Source organism: Malaya genurostris, chromosome 2, assembly GCF_030247185.1.
Source record: "Malaya genurostris strain Urasoe2022 chromosome 2, Malgen_1.1, whole genome shotgun sequence".
NCBI lineage: Eukaryota > Metazoa > Arthropoda > Insecta > Diptera > Culicidae > Malaya > Malaya genurostris.
Genome location: NC_080571.1, coordinates 250,454,152 through 250,475,822, shown reverse-complemented (window position 1 = coordinate 250,475,822; position 21,671 = coordinate 250,454,152). Strand labels below are relative to the sequence as shown.

At 36.5% G+C, this 21,671-nt stretch overlaps 1 protein-coding gene across 5 annotated transcripts in view; it reads right to left on the bottom strand.

Annotated features, from left to right (window-relative positions):
* The window catches only part of LOC131429417 (sodium/potassium/calcium exchanger Nckx30C), a 215,301-nt gene extending 195,445 nt beyond the window's left edge, over positions 1-19,856 (bottom strand). For all 5 annotated transcript variants that reach the window (XM_058593512.1, XM_058593513.1, XM_058593515.1 and 2 more), the window contains exon 1: positions 18,967-19,856. In XM_058593512.1, coding sequence (XP_058449495.1) covers positions 18,967-19,279 — 313 coding nt within the window. In that variant the 5' untranslated portion in view covers positions 19,280-19,856. The remainder of the gene's footprint in view (positions 1-18,966) is intronic.
* Positions 19,857-21,671: the final 1,815 nt, after the last annotated feature.

Genomic DNA, 21,671 nt, shown 5'->3' with positions numbered 1-21,671 from the left:
AAACGAAGGTCCCGTGTTGGCCTCCCGTTGAACGATTGATTGGACTTTCATTGGACCAATGATCCAACGTATTGGACCAATGAAGGACAACCGTTGAACGTTTTATTCCAAGTGGGTATTCTCTCCAATTCTGTCTCTCTTTGCTGTATCGTGACCTTTGGACTCGCGAAGCGACGATGCGACTTACTTTTCATGTTCTTGATATTCAAACATTGACCCGAAGTTCGTTGATTTGGGGATATGAGACGGTTAGATGTGGACTACTAAAGGGAAAACGAGAATTCGGTTCGGTTCTGAGTAGTCCAATATGGGTTCGTAATGCGATTTCCGGTTTCTTAAATCCAAAATCTCGTATCTGAGGATTAACAGTTTCTCTGATCAATCATTTCAATTTGATCAGTGGAAGAGATCAGAGTGGTTAAATTTGTGTAGTTCGTGTTCGAAACAGGTTAGTCTTATAACATGAGATTTTTTTTAAAGCAGGCAAAGTTACAGAGTTTATTTCAAATAGGTATTAGCGCAGTTAGGAGTTAGTTGAAAGTGCGGAGACTTTGCGTGCAAGTGCGAAGACCATCAAAAGGTAATAAAAAAGGTTAACGTACGGCGTGTAGACAATAGCTTACAATGTCGATCAGCCGTACGACGGCTTTTAATTTCAGATTTTGCGCTTGGTGAAGCTACAACCGCACCGCCAGCAAAGTTCATCCGTCCTCCTGCCACCACGCCTGCGCAGGGTGATATAAAAGCTCCGAAATTATAGTACCGTCCAGAATCTCCACCCGCACTTGCTAGGGCCCTGAACCGGGAAATAAAAAATGTAATTTTTTTCGTATGTAGGAAATGTAATTAGGAGTAAGTTAGGATAATATATGTAGTGTGTCGAATTAATGTTCGAATATAGTTTAGTAACTAGGAAATTCGAATAAATGTTCGAATTTAAATAGAAACCGTTAGGTGTTTGTTGGTCGAATAAATGTTCGATAGTGATTCACGTTCTTAAGATTATGTGTTGTCATTTGAAGTAATATTCCGGTAGTTTTGTCTCTTTAAAGGGTCTCTGGTTCGCGGTCGTTTCGTTAATAGTTTGTGTTTCAGTACTCTGGGTTGGACTGCTCGGGAAAACAGTCCCCACTCTGGTTTCTTCGCTGGCTATTATTTGGTTGTTCTTAGGGGTTCTGCCAGTGAGGAATCTGCGAGTTGGTTGGGAAAATCGGTTGTTTATTCGCGGATTCGTTAGGTGATTATTAGGGATCGACCTTTGACTCGGAGTACCCTTTGATGTTTGCGTCTTCCGTTTCGTTTTCCCCAAGATTATTGTAATCTGACCCGCTCTGAGGCGGAGTTTCTAGTCGGGCAACCTTGAACGTGACAAGTGGTCCTCGTAAGAGGTGGCGCTTAAGCCACTTGTTCGTAGATCTGGGAAACGATACAGCAGACAGTTCCGTTACACCGTAGTGCACGCTACAATATATATATATATATATATATATATATATATATATATATATATATATATATATATATATATATATATATATATATATATATATATATATATATATATATATATATATATATATATATATATATATATATATATATTTATATATATATATATATATATATATAAATATATATATATATATATATATATATATATATATATATATATATATATATATATATATATATATATATATATATATATATATATATATATATATATATATATATATATATACATATATATAACTTTTCATTAGTCTATAAAAATCGGTTTAGTGGAGTTCAAATTTCCAGTTTTTTTTCTTACGGCACCAAAAACCGGTATAAACTACCATAATCTTTTCAATTTGTAAACAGTTATTTCAAGTAGAGATGGTCGGGTATAGAATTTCTTATACCCGAACCCGACCCGTACCCGAGTGATCAGCAAAAAAAATTACCCGTACCCGATAAAAAATAAAAAAATTTACCCGTACCCGATTAAAAATTACCCGTACCCGACCCGAATGAGTAGTAAAAATTTTACCAATATTCAGAATGGAAAACATAAAGTGTTTTAGATAGCGAGCCGTATCAGGCTCTTATTGGTAAGTAAAATACATTAAAATGCTTGTTTACATCTAAACATATAAATACACTGTGAAGCATGAATAGATTTCCAATGTCTTTGCTACTTTATACTCATTTACAAATGTCAACAAAAAGGAGTAATATCTACTCAAATTTTTTCGTGAAGCATATTTACCCAAAATGTCGTTATACCCGTTGTATTCAATTTTGGGTAGGTATGGTTTTTACGATTCTATTTTTTAGAACCACAAGTAAACGTGCTCATTATCTTGACACACAAATAAAAATTCACATTCACATTTCACATTTTTTTTGGTTAGAATTTTTTACTACAAAGCAAAACGGATTATGATTTTGATTTAAATTAATCTCCCACGATGTTAACGGTAGCTGGTGGTTTTTACAGCCATTGAACTTCTGTGCCACCTCCGGTGAAACCCCCAACGAGTGAACACGGTGAAAATTTGAGTATTTCGCGAGAAAAGATTTTCACCCGTACTTTTGCGACTCCACATTGTCACGCATCGAGATTTTCACTTGTAGTCCAGTGAAAAGAAACGAAAATTAACTGGCAATATAGTCCAACTTGCTGTGCCATCAATCGGTGTCATTTCAAGTGAGGTGACACCACCCAGAAGTGAAGAATAAGAAGAACTTCTATGCAGATTTTCTGATATAAATGTTCATGTTTTTATTCTTAGAATCCTTATGATTTAGATGAAAATTTAGAAAATCTCCAACCAATATTTAGAATAACAATTTTCTGGTATCTGAATGTGATATGAGTACTAAACTACATTTTATATATGAATCAAATAATTTTTACTGGATTGTGCATTAAACAGCTTTAATATGGCAGTCCATTAAAACCTACGTGAAAAGTAGGATATGACCGAAACATCTTAGAGCTAAGGCAGTGCTTTATTAAATATGTTATAAAAAATTAGGGTGGAAAATATTCACATAACTTTTCACGTAACTATGATGGATCGGTTTTTTTTTTAAATGAAGAAAGGAAATGTTTTTTTCTGGAAAAAGATGCCAGTTGTCAGGTCTGGTCCTAGGCGCGAATGTCAAAACCCCTTGAATCAAATTGTTTATTTTTCGGAAGAACTGTTTTGCAATAAAAAATTCTCGTCAACGTGTAAACATATTTATGTGAAGTACAAATGGTCGGATAATCGATCAGAAAAAAAAATTGCCCGTGCCCGACCCGTACCCGATTGAGCAGTAAATTTTTTTATCCGTACCCGATCAAAAACCCGTCGGGTACGGGTACAGGTCGGGTTTCGGTTAAAATACCCGAGACCCGACCATCTCTAATGTCAAGTTAATATAGATTTAAATGTGTCAACCTTGCACGCTTAACAAAATTGAATAAAACACGCTGTGTTCTAGGCAGTGGTGTTTACTTCTTCTGTACCAGCACGTACCGTGCTTGCATTGTTTTGTTTGACAGTTTGAAAGTCTTGATACTCATTACCCTATATTTGGAACAGGAAGTCGGATCTGGATGAAATTGCACAGTATCTTTTAAGAAATTGAAAGCTTTGATTTGAATCACGATTTGTGAAAATTGGTTTAACCGTTGCTGACAAATTGAAATTAGTTTCGTCTTTGTAGCTCTTTTTCACTATTACCGGAGCGTTCGGAAGCGGTAACCGGGCACTAGTAGTCCCAAAGTTGATTTATATATCCACTAACTAACAAGGTCTGCAACTAGATGAATTGACCAGCAAATTTTATGAAAAATTCGCCATCACTTTTGAAAAAATACTCATGAAATTGAAAAATTTCCGCTTATCGCGCTGTAATACCGGAACCGTATGTCGGATCTGGATCATTCTTTCAGGGACTTTTTAAAGAATTTCAATACCTTTCTCTGTAATTCCGACAGACATTGCTCATCTCGATGAACTGAATCGAATAGTATATGACACTTGGCCCTCCGGGCCAATTTTTACTAGTCGGTTTTTCAAGTGATTGCATAACCTTTCTATATGAGAAAGTGTATGTGACAAAAAACGTCACTCAATTTTCTTAGAGATGGCTGAACCAATTTCGACAAACTTAGATTCAAATGAAAGGTCTCATAGTCCCATACGGAATTCCTGAATTTCATACGGATCCGACTTCCAGTTCCGGAATTATAGGGTAAAGTGTGTTCAATATTGTACACCGTCACTTAAACCGGCGAAACAAAAAACATAAAAAATTTGGTTTCAAAACTACAAAAATCGGTGGTCATTATCAGTAGGCAACTAAACGAACCGATTCCGGCTATCCTGGTTCCTGGTATCCGGTTCCGGAAGCACCGAAAATAGTGGTCATATATACCAAAATGGATCTCACTCACTTTTCTCAGCGATGGTTTGACCGATTTCCACAAACTTAGATTCAAATGAAAGGTCTTACGGTCCCATACGGAATTCCTTAATTTCATCCGGATCCGACTTCCGGTTCAGATTTGGTCCTACCAAAACTTCCTGCATATTTTCGAATACAACAAACATTTAAATCGTCATTTAGAGTGCGATGACAAAATTGTATAAAATCTTCAAAATTTGAATAAAAACTAGTAGAGTATGTACGTCATGTTAGTTGGTGGCGTTACGAACTACTTCGATTATACCGGTTCTCGGGTTGCGGTGCCGGAAGTGCATATAATAGTGAACCCACTTCGTTTTCTTAAGGATGACCTACGCGAGCAAAGCACTGATTTATTCTGTATGTTATGCACATACAATCTCTTGGTTTCTTTCAAAAATCGAAGAAAAATTTTTTGAATAGAATACCATAATATTATACATGAGAAAGGCATCATTACACCACTAGGTGGATTAAAACAGATTTTTTTGGTTCATACCCTGTAATTCGGGAAACGAGAGTCGAATTCAGATTAAATTACAAGGACTTTGAATGGAAATATAAAACTTTTCATTTGAAGATATGAAATTATACAAAAACTAACCATCTTAGAAAATTGAGTGACCGTATTTGTCCCACACACAAATCCTAAAAATCAACCAATATATCATATATCATAGAAAATTCAACAAGAATATAATCAAAAATAATAACTGTTTGATTTGAGAATACTTTGGTCAAGATCTTACACTATTATCCAGCTAAAATCCGTTTTGAAATTGAATCATTACTTTATTACCGTTAACTGTTCTTGAAACTTTTTGAATTTTAATGGCTTAATGAATTAATTCTTTGATATTGGTTTACTCTTAATTCCTGGTAGGAAATATCCATGTTCATTAAAATCAGTTAGCACTGTATCATTACCATGTTCGCATTTGTATTTCCATTTACATCAGTAAATTTTGAGACTTCAAACCAGTACTTTACTAATTGTTTTCCCATTCCAGCGTATCATCTTCAACACCGGTGGACTCTGCACTATGTGTCTGTGTGAATGTTGAATAAAGGCTTGAATGTGGTTATTCTAGGAACTAATTAATTACGTTGCTAATGGTTGCTTGTTCTGTAGCTGTTAGTATAATGAATCAATAGATTCATGATACAACGAGGAGTTTGAATAGCGACGAGTTTCCCGTTAGCCAATTCTGAGGTAGCGATTGAGTAAAGTCTGAATAGGTGGATGAGTTTCAATTGATTTTGTATTGGAATAATACAAACGTATATACGCTCACAAAGCAAATAATTCGCATGGCATTCAGTTTCTTTTGCCTACAAGGTCAACAAATCGCAATACAGATGTGTAAAATGTAAAAAACGATATGTGTGGGATCAGGAGAGAATGAGTAAACCAATATTACTGCAATAGTTTATGTTGATATCATTGCTTATTTCGCTAACATTGTAGTTTTGATATATTTACAGGAATGATTGGGAATGGTAAAAAAGTAATTCCTCCGGGGATGGTTGTTATTGAATCTTATCATCAAAGCTTGATTCAATGAATATCTGAACGTATCGCTAATTTTATTTACAACACTTGCTGCTGTTATTTGCTTGGGATGCTCTCCTTTTCAGTAACTAAGATTGTGTTTTGATACAGAAGGATTTATTTTAAATTGCAACTATTGGAAACAGGCAAAAGGAAATTTATTTTGGACCTTGAAAATCCATCGTGGTCAATTTCGACAAATTGTAAAACTATTGGATTCGATCCTAAACCATCCACAAACGTGCCAAACCAAGTACTGAAACAGAGCTTAACGGTTAGAATATTAACTCGGAAGAGTGCATCTTATGAGTCTTCCAAGATCTATACACTTGGATGGTGAAACGTTTGCATGTATGAACTTTAAGAAACTTCCCAGGCAAAAGTCGAGGTTCGTTGAAAAATTTCTCATTTGGCAAGCGGTTTGCAGCTGCAGACTAAAATATCAACTTAAGCTGAAATCGTTCTTGGTAAAATTTAGCATAATGTACTATCGAGTACCAATGAAATTTTGCCCACCTTCTCTGTGTGATGAAGAGCAAGTGTAATCTCCCCCCTTGCACTGACAACATCAATGAGAGCTCTTCTCTTTTACACTTATACACCACTGTTATATAACATGTACAGGCATCATGCGAGCGCGTGTTTATTTTCTTTCACCTCTAGCACTGGATCACACCCATGTGCTAAAGCAGAGCTCTCAAATTCTCTGAGGTGGGCGCAAATACTTTTACCGAAGTGTACATGTCGGTGAGCACTCTGCTAAACGGCTCGTATAAGAGAAGCATGGGCACGCACATTCAGCAAAAATACAATTTATAATTGAAATTTCGTTTTTCCTTACTGCGAAAAAGATTTTCATAGCAAGGCCAGTGCTACCTTCGATAAATTTAAAAATTAAATCACAGAAATGTTGTCACTTGAGCGTATTTAGGCGAGAGCGCGTGAGAGCGATTCATGCGGATAGATTGTGATTCAATCGCACCATCTTCTTTAACCATAAAGACTGTCCCAGAAAGTATGGACGCACTTTGATTTCGCTGTAAATAATTCACAAGTGTTAGATATTCAAATTATATTCAATAAACTGATAATATTAGACTACAACAACAGAATATTATTTTCAAAATTTGCTACTTAGCCATTGTAGACTAGCTGGCGCACCTTCTTGCGAACGTTCCTCATTAAATTCCGTACAGACTTCTTGGCGACAAGTTTTGACACTTTTTTCCAATCTTTTTCGAACTGTTGAATGGTTTCGGCTGCTGAGACATGTTTCCTAAGATGTGCCTTCGTTAATGCCCAAAATTCCTCAATTGGTCGAAGTTGTGGGCAATTTGGTGGATTCATGTCTTTTGGGACTAAAGTGACATTTTTGTTAGCATACCATTCTACCGTTGATTTCGAGTAGTGGCAAGAAGCAAGATCTGGCCAGAAGACAACAGGATCCTTGTGGCTTCGAATCATGGGTAGAAGTCGTTTTTGCAAACATTCCTTGATGTATATTTCGCTGTTCATTGAAGCAGTGCTGATGAAGGATTTCGAAATCTTACCGCAGCTACAAATTGCTTGCCAGACCATAGCTTTATTACCAAATTTTTCGACTTCAATTGATGTCTCGGACTGGTTTAACACTTGCCCTTCTCGCACCGTATAATATTGTGGTCTCGGCAAGGATTTGTAATCGAGTTTCACGTAGGTTTCGTCGTCCATGATTATGCAGTTCAAATTTCCAGCAAGAATCGTATTGTACAGCTTTCGAACCCTCGGCCTGATCGATGCTTCTTGTTTCGGACGACGTTTTGATTGTTTCTGCTTCTTATAGGTTCGAAGATTCAAACGTTCTTTAGCACGAAGAGCATTTGACTTCGAAGTGCCCACTTTTTTTGCCACATCCCCTCCTTCTTTTGCTCGAACGCCTTCAGTATACGTTTATGCAACTGAGGGTTAGCAGGACCTTTTTTTCAATCCGTTTTCGGTTTGTCCTCAAAGGTGTTATCCTCACCAAACTTCCTGATTGCATTTCGCACGGCTTTTTCACTTACTCCTTCCATTTTTGCTATCTTTCTCAGTGACAGTCCGCGTTCTGTGCACCATTTGTACACAATTTTTCGACGTTGTTCTGCTTAAAGTCCACGCATTTCGAAACAAACTAATGAAAACGAATAAACAACTGCACAAGTGGTTAGAGAAGAGTGTAAACAACAGGACGCAGCCATAAAAATTGACAGATTCTGAACCATTGTGAAATGGCAGCGGTTTTTGGTTGCGTCCATTTTTTTGGGACAGTCTTTAAGCACACATTCAAATTCTGTCTATTCGACACTGAGAATAAGTACGCTTTCCTTTTTGTGTGTTATTCGCCGGCTGCATCCCAGTGTAGGCATGAAACTTGCACGATGGTGTATGTTGGGCAACAACATATTTGCAACCTAGAAGTGTTACTGTCAGCTAACCTAATAAGATAAAGAAAGGCTATAGTCGAATAAGCATGTGAAATGTGTACACGAAGAAAATTCATATCGTTATTCCACATTTGAAAGAGTTTGGCCTGGAGAAAATTTTCCCGGAATTTCACTACTTGAACTGCCATATTGTTGGAACTATGGTGGTTCTGTTGATTTTAATTTTATTTGATTTTTAAAGAAATCGCTCAACCGAAAAATTTGAAGAATCATTAGGGATGTTTTAGGTATTGTCGAAAAGGTTTACAATTTCCTTAAAAAAATTAAAAAATGTATTTCTTCCATGAAAGATTTTCAAAAAATTTTGAAATATGAATCTAGTAATTTTTTTCTGGCTTGACCAAAAAAGTCTTGGCGATACATTCCTTTTGTGGAATTTGGACTTACAGACTTCGCAGCCGATTCATAGCGTACAGAATCATTGCATGGCTAGTACTACGATCCTGCTGACACTGAGAATCCTTCGGGGCTCGGACATACGACATCTGGCTTGTTTGACCAGCGCCTGGCTTAACGGTGAAACATTTAACTCAGCTGAGAATTTCAAAAACCATTAGATTCAGATTTCCGGTAATAAGAACCAGAAGGTGTATGAGAGTGTCATTTTGAGGCACAATACATCACTGACAAATTTTTAATCGGTTTATCAATAAATTATAATCGAATTTAATGCAACAATAATAATACAAGAATATGAATGCTTCATTTTTCTTATAATAATTCCAATTTGAGAACGTATGCCAAAACCGTACAACCACAAAGCACAAGTTTTACTGAAAGGCAAAAGCATGGTACATTCTTATAGTTTGAAAGAAAAATATGCTCATATTTTCGCGTTAAGCTAGAAAAATTTAATTATAATTAAGAAAATCAATATTGGATCAACGTTTTCATCAACATCGGACGAAGTACTGCATGTTACGTTTCTTCCCATGTTTGCGATTCTTTGAAATTGGAGGAACAGAACAATGAATTTTTCTTTAAACTTTAAAATTCCTGATCAGGACTTACTAGAAGTCAAGAATCTGCTGGAACTAGAAATTCTAGACTAATTGACTGCTCTGGGAATTGGTTGACAATTGAGTTAATCATCATAAAACATACTAAAGTAGTGACATTTTCTTGCTGCCGAAGGAAAGTCACTACTAAATATTAAAATTTACTTTGCGGTCTACCATTCAGAGTATTATGGATAAATGATAAATCCATCTCCATGCCGAAAACGATTGCTTCGAAAAGACTTTTCGTTGCTATTATTATAAAAATGGAAATGAAATCAAAATGAAAAAAAAACTTTCTGAACTTCAAACGCACAATATGACAGCAGTTGGTGCACAGTTACATTACATTATTCGAAGATTTGGATTTTCAAGCTTGCCGATCTAGCCGAATTCAAGCAATGCTAAATTTATGCGATCCCAGACCGGCAGCTAACTCTGGAAAAAATATTTACGTATGCAAAAATCGAATATCAACATGAACAAAGGAAGGAAAAAATCAAACGAATATATATGATGCCTTCGTTCAAAGACAGGCATTCCATTTCTGTTTTCTCCGTTTCCTTTGCTAGTAAATTTTTCATGTTTTTCAGGTTGTGATAGAATCAGTGCTTGCATTTCTCGTTGATATTAAATTTATCCAACTTTTTTATTTTTTTTCTGTAGAACGAAGTAGCATTTTCGCGGTTTTCATTACATAATTGCATTCGCAAGTCAATTTTCCAACCTATTTTCCCCGTTAGATACTGATCATATTAAAAAAAATGTTTAGTTTTGAATCATTTTTAACAATTAATTCATACCTTGTATTGTTTACATACACCTAAAAGAAACGTTTAATTGGTGTTAAAAATTGCAGAATGTTCTTGTTTTGCAATTGGTTGTCTTCATTTTTAGCCAACTGACAGCTCTCGAAAACAACAATTGTTTCACGTTGCTGGGTTTGGAAAAACTAAAAGTTACCTATATCACCGCTACTCGCTGACGGAACCATTGACAAACTTTTTGTTTGCCCCAGTGTTGGTGATTGCCGAAAATTTGACAGAAGATGCTCTGTATTTATCAATATTGTATACAATATTTTCAATCCGGTAGAAGATGCTACAAGAACTCGAGTCTCTCAATGCATGAACCGCGAGAGAATATTTCTACATTTTTTCGCTCCACTTCATACTCTGAGTATTTTACGGCCCTTAAAAAAATTACAGTCTGATAATGATTGGTGCTGTGTGGAATTTACCAAGAGAGAATCGCAAGTTGACAATTTCCGCAGAGAATTGAATTGATGTTTCGACTTGATGATTCTCATACTAGGTAAAAATATGTCTAAACCCTGGTGTGGGGCATTCACAGACATTTTCATAAACACAACTTATACAAAGGTTATATGCACATAGTTAGAATAAGCGGTAATAGTAAAATGATTCTATCGCAATTATCCACTGTCCATACAGAATCGGATCGCGAAACGAGAATAAGCGACCGTTTGTTGCTACAGAGAGAATCCCCACAGCTGCGAGCTAAACTTTGATTCTCAGACAGGTCATCGACAGAAATTCGCTCTCGCACTGGTGTCTATTCTATGTTAAATGAACCATGGCGGTTTTTTGTTGCTGCGATGATATCCGTCTCTCTTTGATGGCACTGATTGAATCGTGTGAAGAGTTGCTAGTGAGCGTTATTTGATACGATAAAAGCCATCCTTGGTTTGCCCTATCGTTTAATATATTTCATACTCGTGTTAATTAACTATCTATTAAGGATTGTAAAGCGAATATTTTGTGAGTCATTCTACACAAACAATACGGAAGCAAATATTAAAATTATTGAGTCATTTACAGGAGAGAAAGAAACCAAAGAAAAGCTGCCTTTGCTTGTGTGTTCTAATGAAATATTCACGTCGAATTATCATCATTTTTACCATTCAGCTCTTGAAGATAGGTTCCAGTTATTTGGAAAATACTTAATCCCACAATTCTAGGGGAACTTTTAAAAAGGCAGCAAGAACAAATTTTACTTTGTTCACTATCGGTCAGCAATAAAACATCGTGTCACTCTAATCAACAATGAAAGATAAACTGTTACTTACTGATGCGATCTTTTGACAAATTTATGGAGAACTGTTTATTGATATAATTGATAGGAACAAAATTTATCAAACTACTTAGTTTTACCTGAATAATTCAAATATGATGGAAAAATGTCGTATTAAAGAATGTGCAGACATTGCAAAAAGTTGCTTTTGTCCTGACATTTCAATACCAGACAATAGCATTTGAAAAAAAAATGCAATAAATCATTCCTGGCACGAATGGTAAGACGAAGTAGATAGACTCAAAACAAGTATTGACAAATAAGAAGGCAAAATCAAACGTACGTTTCCTCCAGCGTTCACAGAGTCGGATTTCCATTATTTCCGCGATAGATTTTTTTTATTTTGCTGATTCAAGATGAAAGTACAACCCAAAGCCTAAAGGTTCTTTTCTTGTCATTGCTGCGTTTGTGAAGTCTGATTCATCTTTGATCTATTAGTTTCCTCCGGGTGAAGGGAAAACGCAGAAATGCTGGCTTTGTATGAGCATTTCTAAACGTCATACGTTACCAAATGCTACATTTTTACAAACTCGGAAGAGGTTACTCAATTTTTCTGCTTGTGTAATTTTTTCATGCTTCACCAATAACAGATCCGTACAATCTTCTTTATAACGATTTCCGTAATAAAATTCAATAATTCGAAATAATGTTCCATTCTTTTCTCCAAGACTAAAGCTTCGAATGAATCTCAAACTGTGTAGTGATTTACTCTTTCTTCCGGATAATGCAAATGTTCAACGCATATTCTTCTTTCGTGATTATAAACCGTTTGCGGTCAGGAAGACTACAGCAATGGAAAATAAATCAAACAGTAGAAGAACAACCGCACTGAGGCTCCCGCAACCAACGTAAACCGTTTTCATCAACCGTCGAGAGAACGTCAACCAAATTTTGCAATAGGAAAACATTCATCTTGACCGACTGGCGGTGCAATATACATGCAGTTGATTGCATAGCACGAGATAGTAGCATGCAGATTGAATGCTGATTATAACCATAAAAATACCTACGTATGAATAATATTTTTCCGAGCTTCAATGAGGATGATGTTCAAAGAGACGAGCCGCATACGTAAATGTTCTTCCCAACGAAAACTTGTTTGTTACGGAAGTCTCGCTAAAAATAGAATAAAGAGACATCCACAATCAAAGATAAACAGGGAGGTTTAGTTGCTGTATTGTACGTCCTGGTGAGTTTATAATAACCATTTATTAACAAAACGGACGTGCTAGTACAAAAATAAACCAGAAGGGATTTTTTTTAAATTCAGATTTTCAGTCATACAAGAATCAAAATCACTTAGAGATCAGATCAGTTGTGATCAGTGCAGTAAAATTCCATTCAACCACCGTCAGTTGATCTCTTTAAGTAACAAAGTATCTCATTACTGTTAGAGCGGCCTTCAAATGAAGTTTATGTAAACATTCGAATTGGTTCAAGATAATAGATGGACAAATCAGGTAACTGGAATATCAAATTCAGAATATACATAAATTAATAGTTTCCTCCTCCAGTTTTCATTTTTAAGGAGTGTATCGAAAATAAGCTATCCACCATTTTTTTCTTACAAATTATGATAAAAAGCGATATTTTATTCAAACTAATTCCTTTATTGTATATACGAGGGGAAACTTGAGCATAATGAAAACCGGATAAAATTTAAGTTATTCCTTCACGAATTTTCGAACTTTTGATCGAACGCTCTTCATCAAGTTCCGGACAAGTGTTGCATCGCATTTTTTGGACGCTTGAGCCCAAATTTTTCTGAACTGCTGCATGTTCCTAGCTGCCTTATCAGTCTTCTTGAAGACCCTCTTCACGATTGCCCAGTAACGTTCGATGGGTCGAAGTTGAAGGTAATTTGGTGGATTGATATTTTTCTCAACGAAATTTATACCCTTTTCGGCAAGCCAATTGAGAGTGAATTTGACGTAGTGAGCCGACGCTACATCCGCTAAATTATATAAAGGCAGCAAACTCTTCTGGAGTTTCGGTAGTATGAAAAATGGTTGACCTGCAAACCACAGGAATATATTGCTTGCCATACCAGTACCTTTCGACCGAATTACTCCACTTGAATCGACCTGTCCGCATCGTTCACATCCTCCCCAACGACGACAGTAAAGTATTGTGGACCTGGAAGGGTTTTCGAGTCCTCCTTTACATAAGTCTCATCGTCAATCAAAACGCATGCATTCGGACACTGCAAAAGACGCGAGTACAATTTCCGGGCCCTTGTTGCTGTTCGCTTCTTCTGTTCTACACTTTGTTTCGAGATTTTCTGTTTTTTGTAGGTCTTCAGGTGATTTCGCCTCTTGATACGCTAGATCATTCCTACACTTGTTCCTGTTTTTTGGCAAAATCAAGTATTGACATTGATTTGTTCTTCATGATTAGAGATACCACTTTCTGGTCCAGTTTCGGGTTTGAAGAACCGGGTTTTCTGCTTCTTCCTGGTAGCTCATCCAAAGAATAGTGTTCCCAAAACTTAATGATGGTTTTAACACTGACATGATGAATTACATAGCGCTTCGCCAAAGTGCGCATAGTAATACCCTTCTCACTCAGTCATGTGTCCAGAACCTTAATTTCCACTACCTTTTCAATACGCGACATTTTGAAAACGCAGAATTCCAATCGTACAAACAAATAAACAAACGAAAGCTGACAGCCAAACGCACAGCATGCTGTGATCTGAGCATAAATAACAATCACAAATACATGCATGCAACACAAATGTATGTGGATAGCTTATTTTCGATACACTCCTTAATACTTTACTCCATTTGTAATTCTATTCATTCGAACTAGCTCACTACCAACAGCGAAGACAATAAAGCAGCTAGACTACTTGGCACTTGAAACTGAGCAAGCAAAATTTCAAATAACTAGGTACGATTATTCTACTGACGATGAATTCTGGGAGCTTCACTTGAAAATGGCAGCAAAAGTCATATGAATTTATATCGATATGCTGACGGTCAGTGGCCATAAATTTAATTTTCATCTGATATCATTCGATTAGAAAATAAAATTTACCGCACTGTAATTCCGGAGCCGGAAGTCGGATCGAAATGAAATTCAATAACTTTATATGTGATCATAAAACCTTTCATTTGAATCTAAGTTTGTGAAAATCGGTTTAGTAATCTCCGAGAAAAGTGAAAGGTCTTTTTTTTAAATTTCGACTCTCTGGAACTTTGAATTTTAAAATTTCCGATATCGAACGGTGAAATCTGGTGTTATCTCGACGTTTCGGGCAATATTTGAAATAAAAAAATTAATTTATGATTTCGGTGAGTTTTTTTCAAAAAAAAAATTATTAGATGATACTAGATCTTAACGTTTCAACCAATTTTAAGATATTTGGGATTTAAAAAAAAATGCTGTGGTGATTTTTCAAAATGGAAAATTATCAAACTTTCACCATTATCTTTACGTTTCGTCTTAGACTCGTCAGTGCATAGCAGTTTATGTTGAACTATTAAGCCCCCTGCAGTTCAACATAAACCGCCGAGGTTAAAACGAAACGTGAACATAATGAAATTTATTATGTGCCCTAGCACAAACAAGGTTAATTCCTAAATAACTTCCATAGCCGGTCGGTACCACTCACCCACCTAACGCCTTACGAATTAAAGATGATTAGGAAATATTGGCACTCTACTGTTTACATATAATGATAGTAGTAATGATCAAAATCCAATCACAAAAAATATTTTATGTTTTTGGTTAAAAAGTATTACCCTATATAGTATGAATTTCATATACAAAAGTAACATAAGTGCAGCGTTTCATACAGTAAAAAGCATTCAAACGGAGAGGTTGTTTTTCGAAACGAAGACAACTGTAAGCTGCAGGTAGATTGGTTGGTTGGTGCTAATCGCAAAGGCTGCTTCAAAGCCAATATTCGGTGCGATTCCAGTCTTATAAGTACCTGGAATAGTGGAACTCACTTCCCTGAGAAAGATGGCCTAACCGATCTGAGAACTGTTTGCTTCTGTAGGTTACACTAGTTCATGCACTAGCTTTGATGTTTTTCAAAAATCAAACAAAATTGTTTGAAGAATACCTTTTTGCCTTACTCATATTAAAAGATTTTTATATGAGATTAAGGCATCATTACACCATTAGGTGGATAAAGACAGGTTTTACTAAATTTCGTGAGATTTGTTGTGCTCAATTCGCAATTTCACTTTTTTGAATTGGTAAACAAGTATATGATTATTTTTCGAGGGGAATTTACTAATGGAAAATTCAAATAATTTTCGAGTTCTATACATTCCGAAATAATTCTAAGTTTGTGGAATTTAAATTTCAATATTCTACCGATTATAATTGATGTCGTTTAGGATAGCGGAAAATTTAAGATATATGTTTTGTTCTTAATTGTTTATAAAACAAAAATCAAGCAATAAATTATTTTAAAATTGTAGCTGGTTTCTTTTGCCATGGGTTAGTATATGAAAATCATATAATTTTGCGTTCTATTCCTTGTTGTACAGAGCCATTGGAATTATTCAAAACGTTTGTGTTGTCACAAAATTTATTTTATTAGTAAAATTCAAATTCTACGTATCTATGAAACAGATGAAATCAACAAGGATTGCAATATATCCTCTTTGCTTTGCAGAAACGTTGGAACGTAATATATATCCGAAATTTTGAAATTTCCGATCTTCTACCAAATTCGAATATTTACGAAATTCGAATATTTACGATAATTGTAAAAAGTCTCATTTTTTCTGAGGTCATCTATCTACAGTTTTCATAATAACTTTGCGTATACAACCCTATTTTTCGTTTTTTTTAGTGCATTTTATTTCTGGAAGTAGTACCTTTCCAATGGTGAACAAATTTCGTAAATCAGTCCACTAACAACGAAGTTATGACTCGGTAAAGTGTTCAATATTTTCTCTGCGACGTGTATTCCAAAGGAAAGAAAATAGGAAAGCAGATAGGGCATATTGAACGCGTGAAAAAACCAGGAATCAAATTTTCACTGGTCGTCTCCTACAAAGTTTTTGAATCAATCTACAAACTTTACAAAATTCGAGGGTGTAAAATCTGTAAGATCTGTTGAAAAACAGCTGAGCTATGGCAGCTCAAAGTTACAGTTCCAACTTTTTTTTCAGAGTTGGTATTTGGAGTGTTAATTATTTTCAAAAGATCGGAAAAATCAGGGAAAAATAGCTGTAAAATAAAATGATTCTAATAAATTTCAAGAGGACTCAAAACACACATGTTTTTTTGGGAAAAAAAATGTGCTTCTAATAGTAACACTTTCACAATTATGGTCTGCTGGACTCATATCAAAATTTTGTGGCACATATGTTAGCCGGGCGCATGAAAAAAACTGGCTTTGATGCATGTATTGCTCGAACTCGCAACCGCTCGTTCAGTCCAATTAAGGTAAATATACATAGCGGTAGACCGTGACGTGACGGAACTTGAGCTTTTCTTTCGACAGACTTTAGCCAAGAAACATTCAAACGCTCTGATGGAAACACATTGTCACTATGGTTTCCCTAGCAAATTGAAGATTTTTATACGCTTATTGCCAGTTTGTGACCGCTTTGGAAATCTGTGCCGTTTTTAAAATCTTTTCACAATATTGAGAATCTGTAAAAAAAACAGATCACGGGTACAGAAAATTCATTTACGCATAGGAAGGCAGTAGCCAAACTTTGCCTTTTACGTGTAGTAGCCCAGAATTACGTTGCTCAAGATTTAAGTTATTCTTATGTAATTAAACCTCTACACCTCTCTAGTCCTGTTATCGAGTCACAATCGTTTTTCGCCATTTCATTACAAGCTAACCGAGCGGAAAAACTGTTTCCACATTTGAAAGAATTCCTAGTGTTATGCGTCTCCGTTGGCAGTCTTCTCGCTCAATGGAAATGGGCCTGCGGGCAAAACTTGAGTTGGACTCTCTTGCGAATTTCTCCAATTCCGAGGAACTTGTACCTCATTCACGATGTATACCTATGCTCACGGTGAAACAGCTGGAAGGTATCCAACCGAAACAAGAAAGAGAGCTTGAGAAAGAGAAAAAGAGCAACGGGTTCAAAAAAAAATTGCTGGAGATGTGTTCGTCCTCGTAGCTTCGCCCGTTAGTGTGGGTATCGTTAGCTTTATGATCGGTGGGAAATTAACAAGGAGTGTGGAATAATCTCAAAACAAGTTTTTACTCCTACACAAGCTTCAAATATTGTTTTTGATTATGAAGGAGTTAATTTCGGAAAAAGTTAATTTACTCTAGTATAATACAGAAAATATAATGTTTTGCAAAAGAAAACTGTCAAGTTTAATCGAATAAATCCATAAAACTAGTAGCATTAAAAGCTCCCGTTTGCTTCAAAATGCTAGCTAGCAAACTAGCGTTTTGGTTGTCCTGGCGACATATTGTCAATGTCAAAGTTTTCAGCTGACGGAAATCAAAGCGCTCATACCGTAATTTCAATCTTTTTTTCAGTACTATACGGAAGGTTTTTTAGTTCAATCAATATTCATAAGCAATGATATATATTATGCGACTGTTTCGCTACAGTTAAACTTTTATTTCAACCACATAATAGTAGAGGTATGTAGCTAAAGTCCATTGACCGTTCGGTGGATCGCGAGAGCCTATGGGTAGACATCGTGTACCCCACTTGAGCCTCAATTTCTTGGTTGCTAGTCTTGCGTGGCCTTGATTTTACCTCTACTCGTCATCTTCAAACACTCTCGCTCTCACTCAATAACCTTTTCGCAACTCTGCCAGTGTACAGGCTTCCTTTCTTAGTTATATAATCAAATTGTTTTCAACAGTATACAACGGCAATATAAGACATTCAGCGGCAACAGTAAGTAACGGTGGTTCCTGATAAAAATCTTAAAAGCTACCGTTCGGGAATGGGAGGGAGCGAGTTTCACTTCCCACTTGAACCGGATCCTGCAACGAGCACAAGTTGGTCTATAATTTGAATCTCCCTCTGCAAAGTTGGCACCCGTCGGCATAGTGCAGAGCGTGAACTGACGTTTTGATGAATGATGGAAATGATCCAAGATTCATTCAACTTCACTTCCACATACAATCACAGGCTTGAATGGCCTCTAGCTTCCGATGCACGCCACTTATCATAGGTTTAACACTTTTCAATAGTCGTAGGGTTACGTACGTTCCACCCAAATCGAAAAAAAACAAAATCAGCAAATATCGATTAGCTAAAATACTAAAATGCAATAAAAAAAGTGTAGTATTTAACTAATGATAAACGCTTTTTCGATAGATGTGAAGTTCATATTTGCAAAAAGATGGGGTTTCTTTGCGGAGAATGGTGAAGAAACTAATGATTATAATGTACTCGGTAATTGGTAATTGGAAAGAAATTCCATAAATGATTTATTATAAATGATAAATTATGAATCAATTTACCATTTGTAGACAGTAGAGATGATCCGTTAGTGTTTTGGTCAAAGTATAATGCATCCAATGAATCGTGAGCGTTAACTAGGTTCGATGGCAGCCAAAAGGAGGCGATCAAAAGCCCCATCAATGCGAACGGGAGCATCCGGCCAGAACTGGAGATGACTTTTGCCCCTCGCCTAGAGGCACTGCTGGTGCTCCGGCCGCCGCCAATAGGTTGTACCCTGGCGGCGGCGGTGGTCATGTTGCTGCTTCTAGTAATGGTGGTAACGGTGCTGCGCCAGCAGGACTCTCTCGTGGTAGTTGGTTGCGATGGCTTCATCACGCGTCCTTTTTTTTAAAAGTCACCTTTTAAAAAAAGGAGCGGTTTCTGCTATCAAGGATAACGTCTGGATGACATTTTCTTTGCTCTCTTGCGTCTATCGGGGTGCTGCTCGGTCGAGCTAGCTGACTTTCTCCTTAACTTTTTTTTCCCGTATAAGCCCTAACAAGGGTTCATCTATAAAACTAAACTTCCTCTGATATTTTATATCCACTTGCACTCGTTAAATGCTATAGGTACTGCGTTTTATATCCGCTTTAGCTCAACAGAGCAGTAAAACAACAGCTATTTTTCACTGACTTTACTAATTATAGCACACTAAATTTCCACCCAGCCACATTTTATGCTGCAGATCTGCTTCTTGTTCCACATATTCAGCCAACAATTTTGTTATTATTTAAAAAACCGTACTAGTGTAGTTATGTACAGGGATCACCGAGGTATTGTTATCGCAATGGACGCGCACGAACTGTCGAACCATACAGCAGAGCAGCAACGAAAGCTCCCGCACTAGCAGTTTCAAACTTCCACCAGAACAGCACGCAAACAAGCGCACGGCTATTCTCCGTAGCAGCACGCGAGCTACAGAAATTTGTCGATAAAACTTTTCCCAGAGCAAGACCCTTTTTACGGTACCAGTAGTAGACAGTCTCACCGCACCAACAATCTAAAGCTTTTTGCTCCAGATCCTCTCACATCGAGGCATCTCTCCGAAGATGAAGTCAACATGCGCAAAGGAAAAACGAGAAGCTTTTTTTCTTCCGCTGATAGGTTCGAACGCTTCCACCCTAAATAAGCAAACAGTACCAGCCTCAATTGCTTTTGGGAGCCAAAAAAATCCAACCCACCACCCAAATCTGCCCTGTGTGAGTTCAATTCACGCGTGAAGCTCCGACCGACCGCAAAACGGTCTAACTCCTGAAACAATGCTAGCACGCGTCTTCCATATGCGACTGAAAGTCTAAAAATATGATCTCATTACAGGATTTCGTCGCTTTTCGATTAATTATTTTTCATTGGCGTTTGGGCCAAACAGCGCTTAACCTTTCTAGAGCGAAGAAAAATTATGATAAATGTAAATTGTTCAATTTTCAAGAAGATGATTGATTAAAACAAACTTAAGCCGGATTCACTAAGAGATTTGACGTGGCCTTTCTTTTGTTATTGACACAGTCTCATTGAAACATGTTTCTCCTTTTTTATTAAAATAACTTCTGACACTTATTTGGGCTCATTTTAAACACCAATTCCTTCAAACTGATTCGGGTAATTCACAAAAGCATGATTCAGTGCTTACGTCACATATTCGGCAACATTCCTCAAATCAAGTGTATCAGTATTATTACATTTGAACGTGATCATAGGTCATTCTCTGAAATAATAATGCGGAAAATCGATTTGTCGATTACATCACTTGTACGCTTATATCTTCAAAACCTGAAGTGTCAGTTCAAAGATCATATTGAACTCGATCCACAACCCAATTTCTGTCTCGAACGAGCCTAAAATTATTGAAATCGGTTCATCCATATCCGTGAGAATTGAGGGTATTCAGATTGGTCGCTTAAGTCACTTTATCATATTTGAACTTCAAACATGTTTAATGAACCAATAGTAAGGGAGAGTGTTCGGTTACCGGCACCCTTTTCTTTTAAGCTTATAACTCCTGACTAAGTGCACATTACGCAGACATCTATACATCAATGGAAAGTTGAGATCTCTAGCTAACAACTGAACAAGAAACTAAGTTGATTCAATCGATTGAAAAAACTTAAATATAAATTTAGTAAAGTGATAAATTTTGGCCATTTCAAAAAAGGTTATCGGCACCCCAAGAAATTTCGCTAAAAATGTAAAAATATAAGTAAAAACAGCAATCAAGGATGGCTTTTATCGTATCAAAGAACGCTCACTGGCAACTCTTCAACGATTGAATCAGTGCCGTCAAAGAGAGACGGATATCATCGCAACAACAAAAACCCGGCATGGCTCATTTAACATAGAATCGACACCAGTGCGGGAGCGAATTTCTCTCGATGACATTTATGAGAATCATAGGTTAGCACGCTGCTGTGGGGATCCTCTCTGAAGCAACAAACGGTCACTTATTCTCGTTTCGCGATCCGATTCTATACAGGCAGTTGACAATTGCGATAGAATCATTTTACTACCGTTTATTCTAATTATGTGCATATAATCTTTGTATAAGTTGTGTCTATAAAAATGTCTGCGAATGCTCCACACAAGGGTTTTGAAATATTGCAACCTAGTATGAGAATCATCAAGTTGAATCATCGATTCGATTTTCTGCGTTAATTGTCAACTTGCGATTATCTCTTGGGAAATTCCACACAGCAACGATCATTATCAGATTATTTTTTTAAGAGTGTGA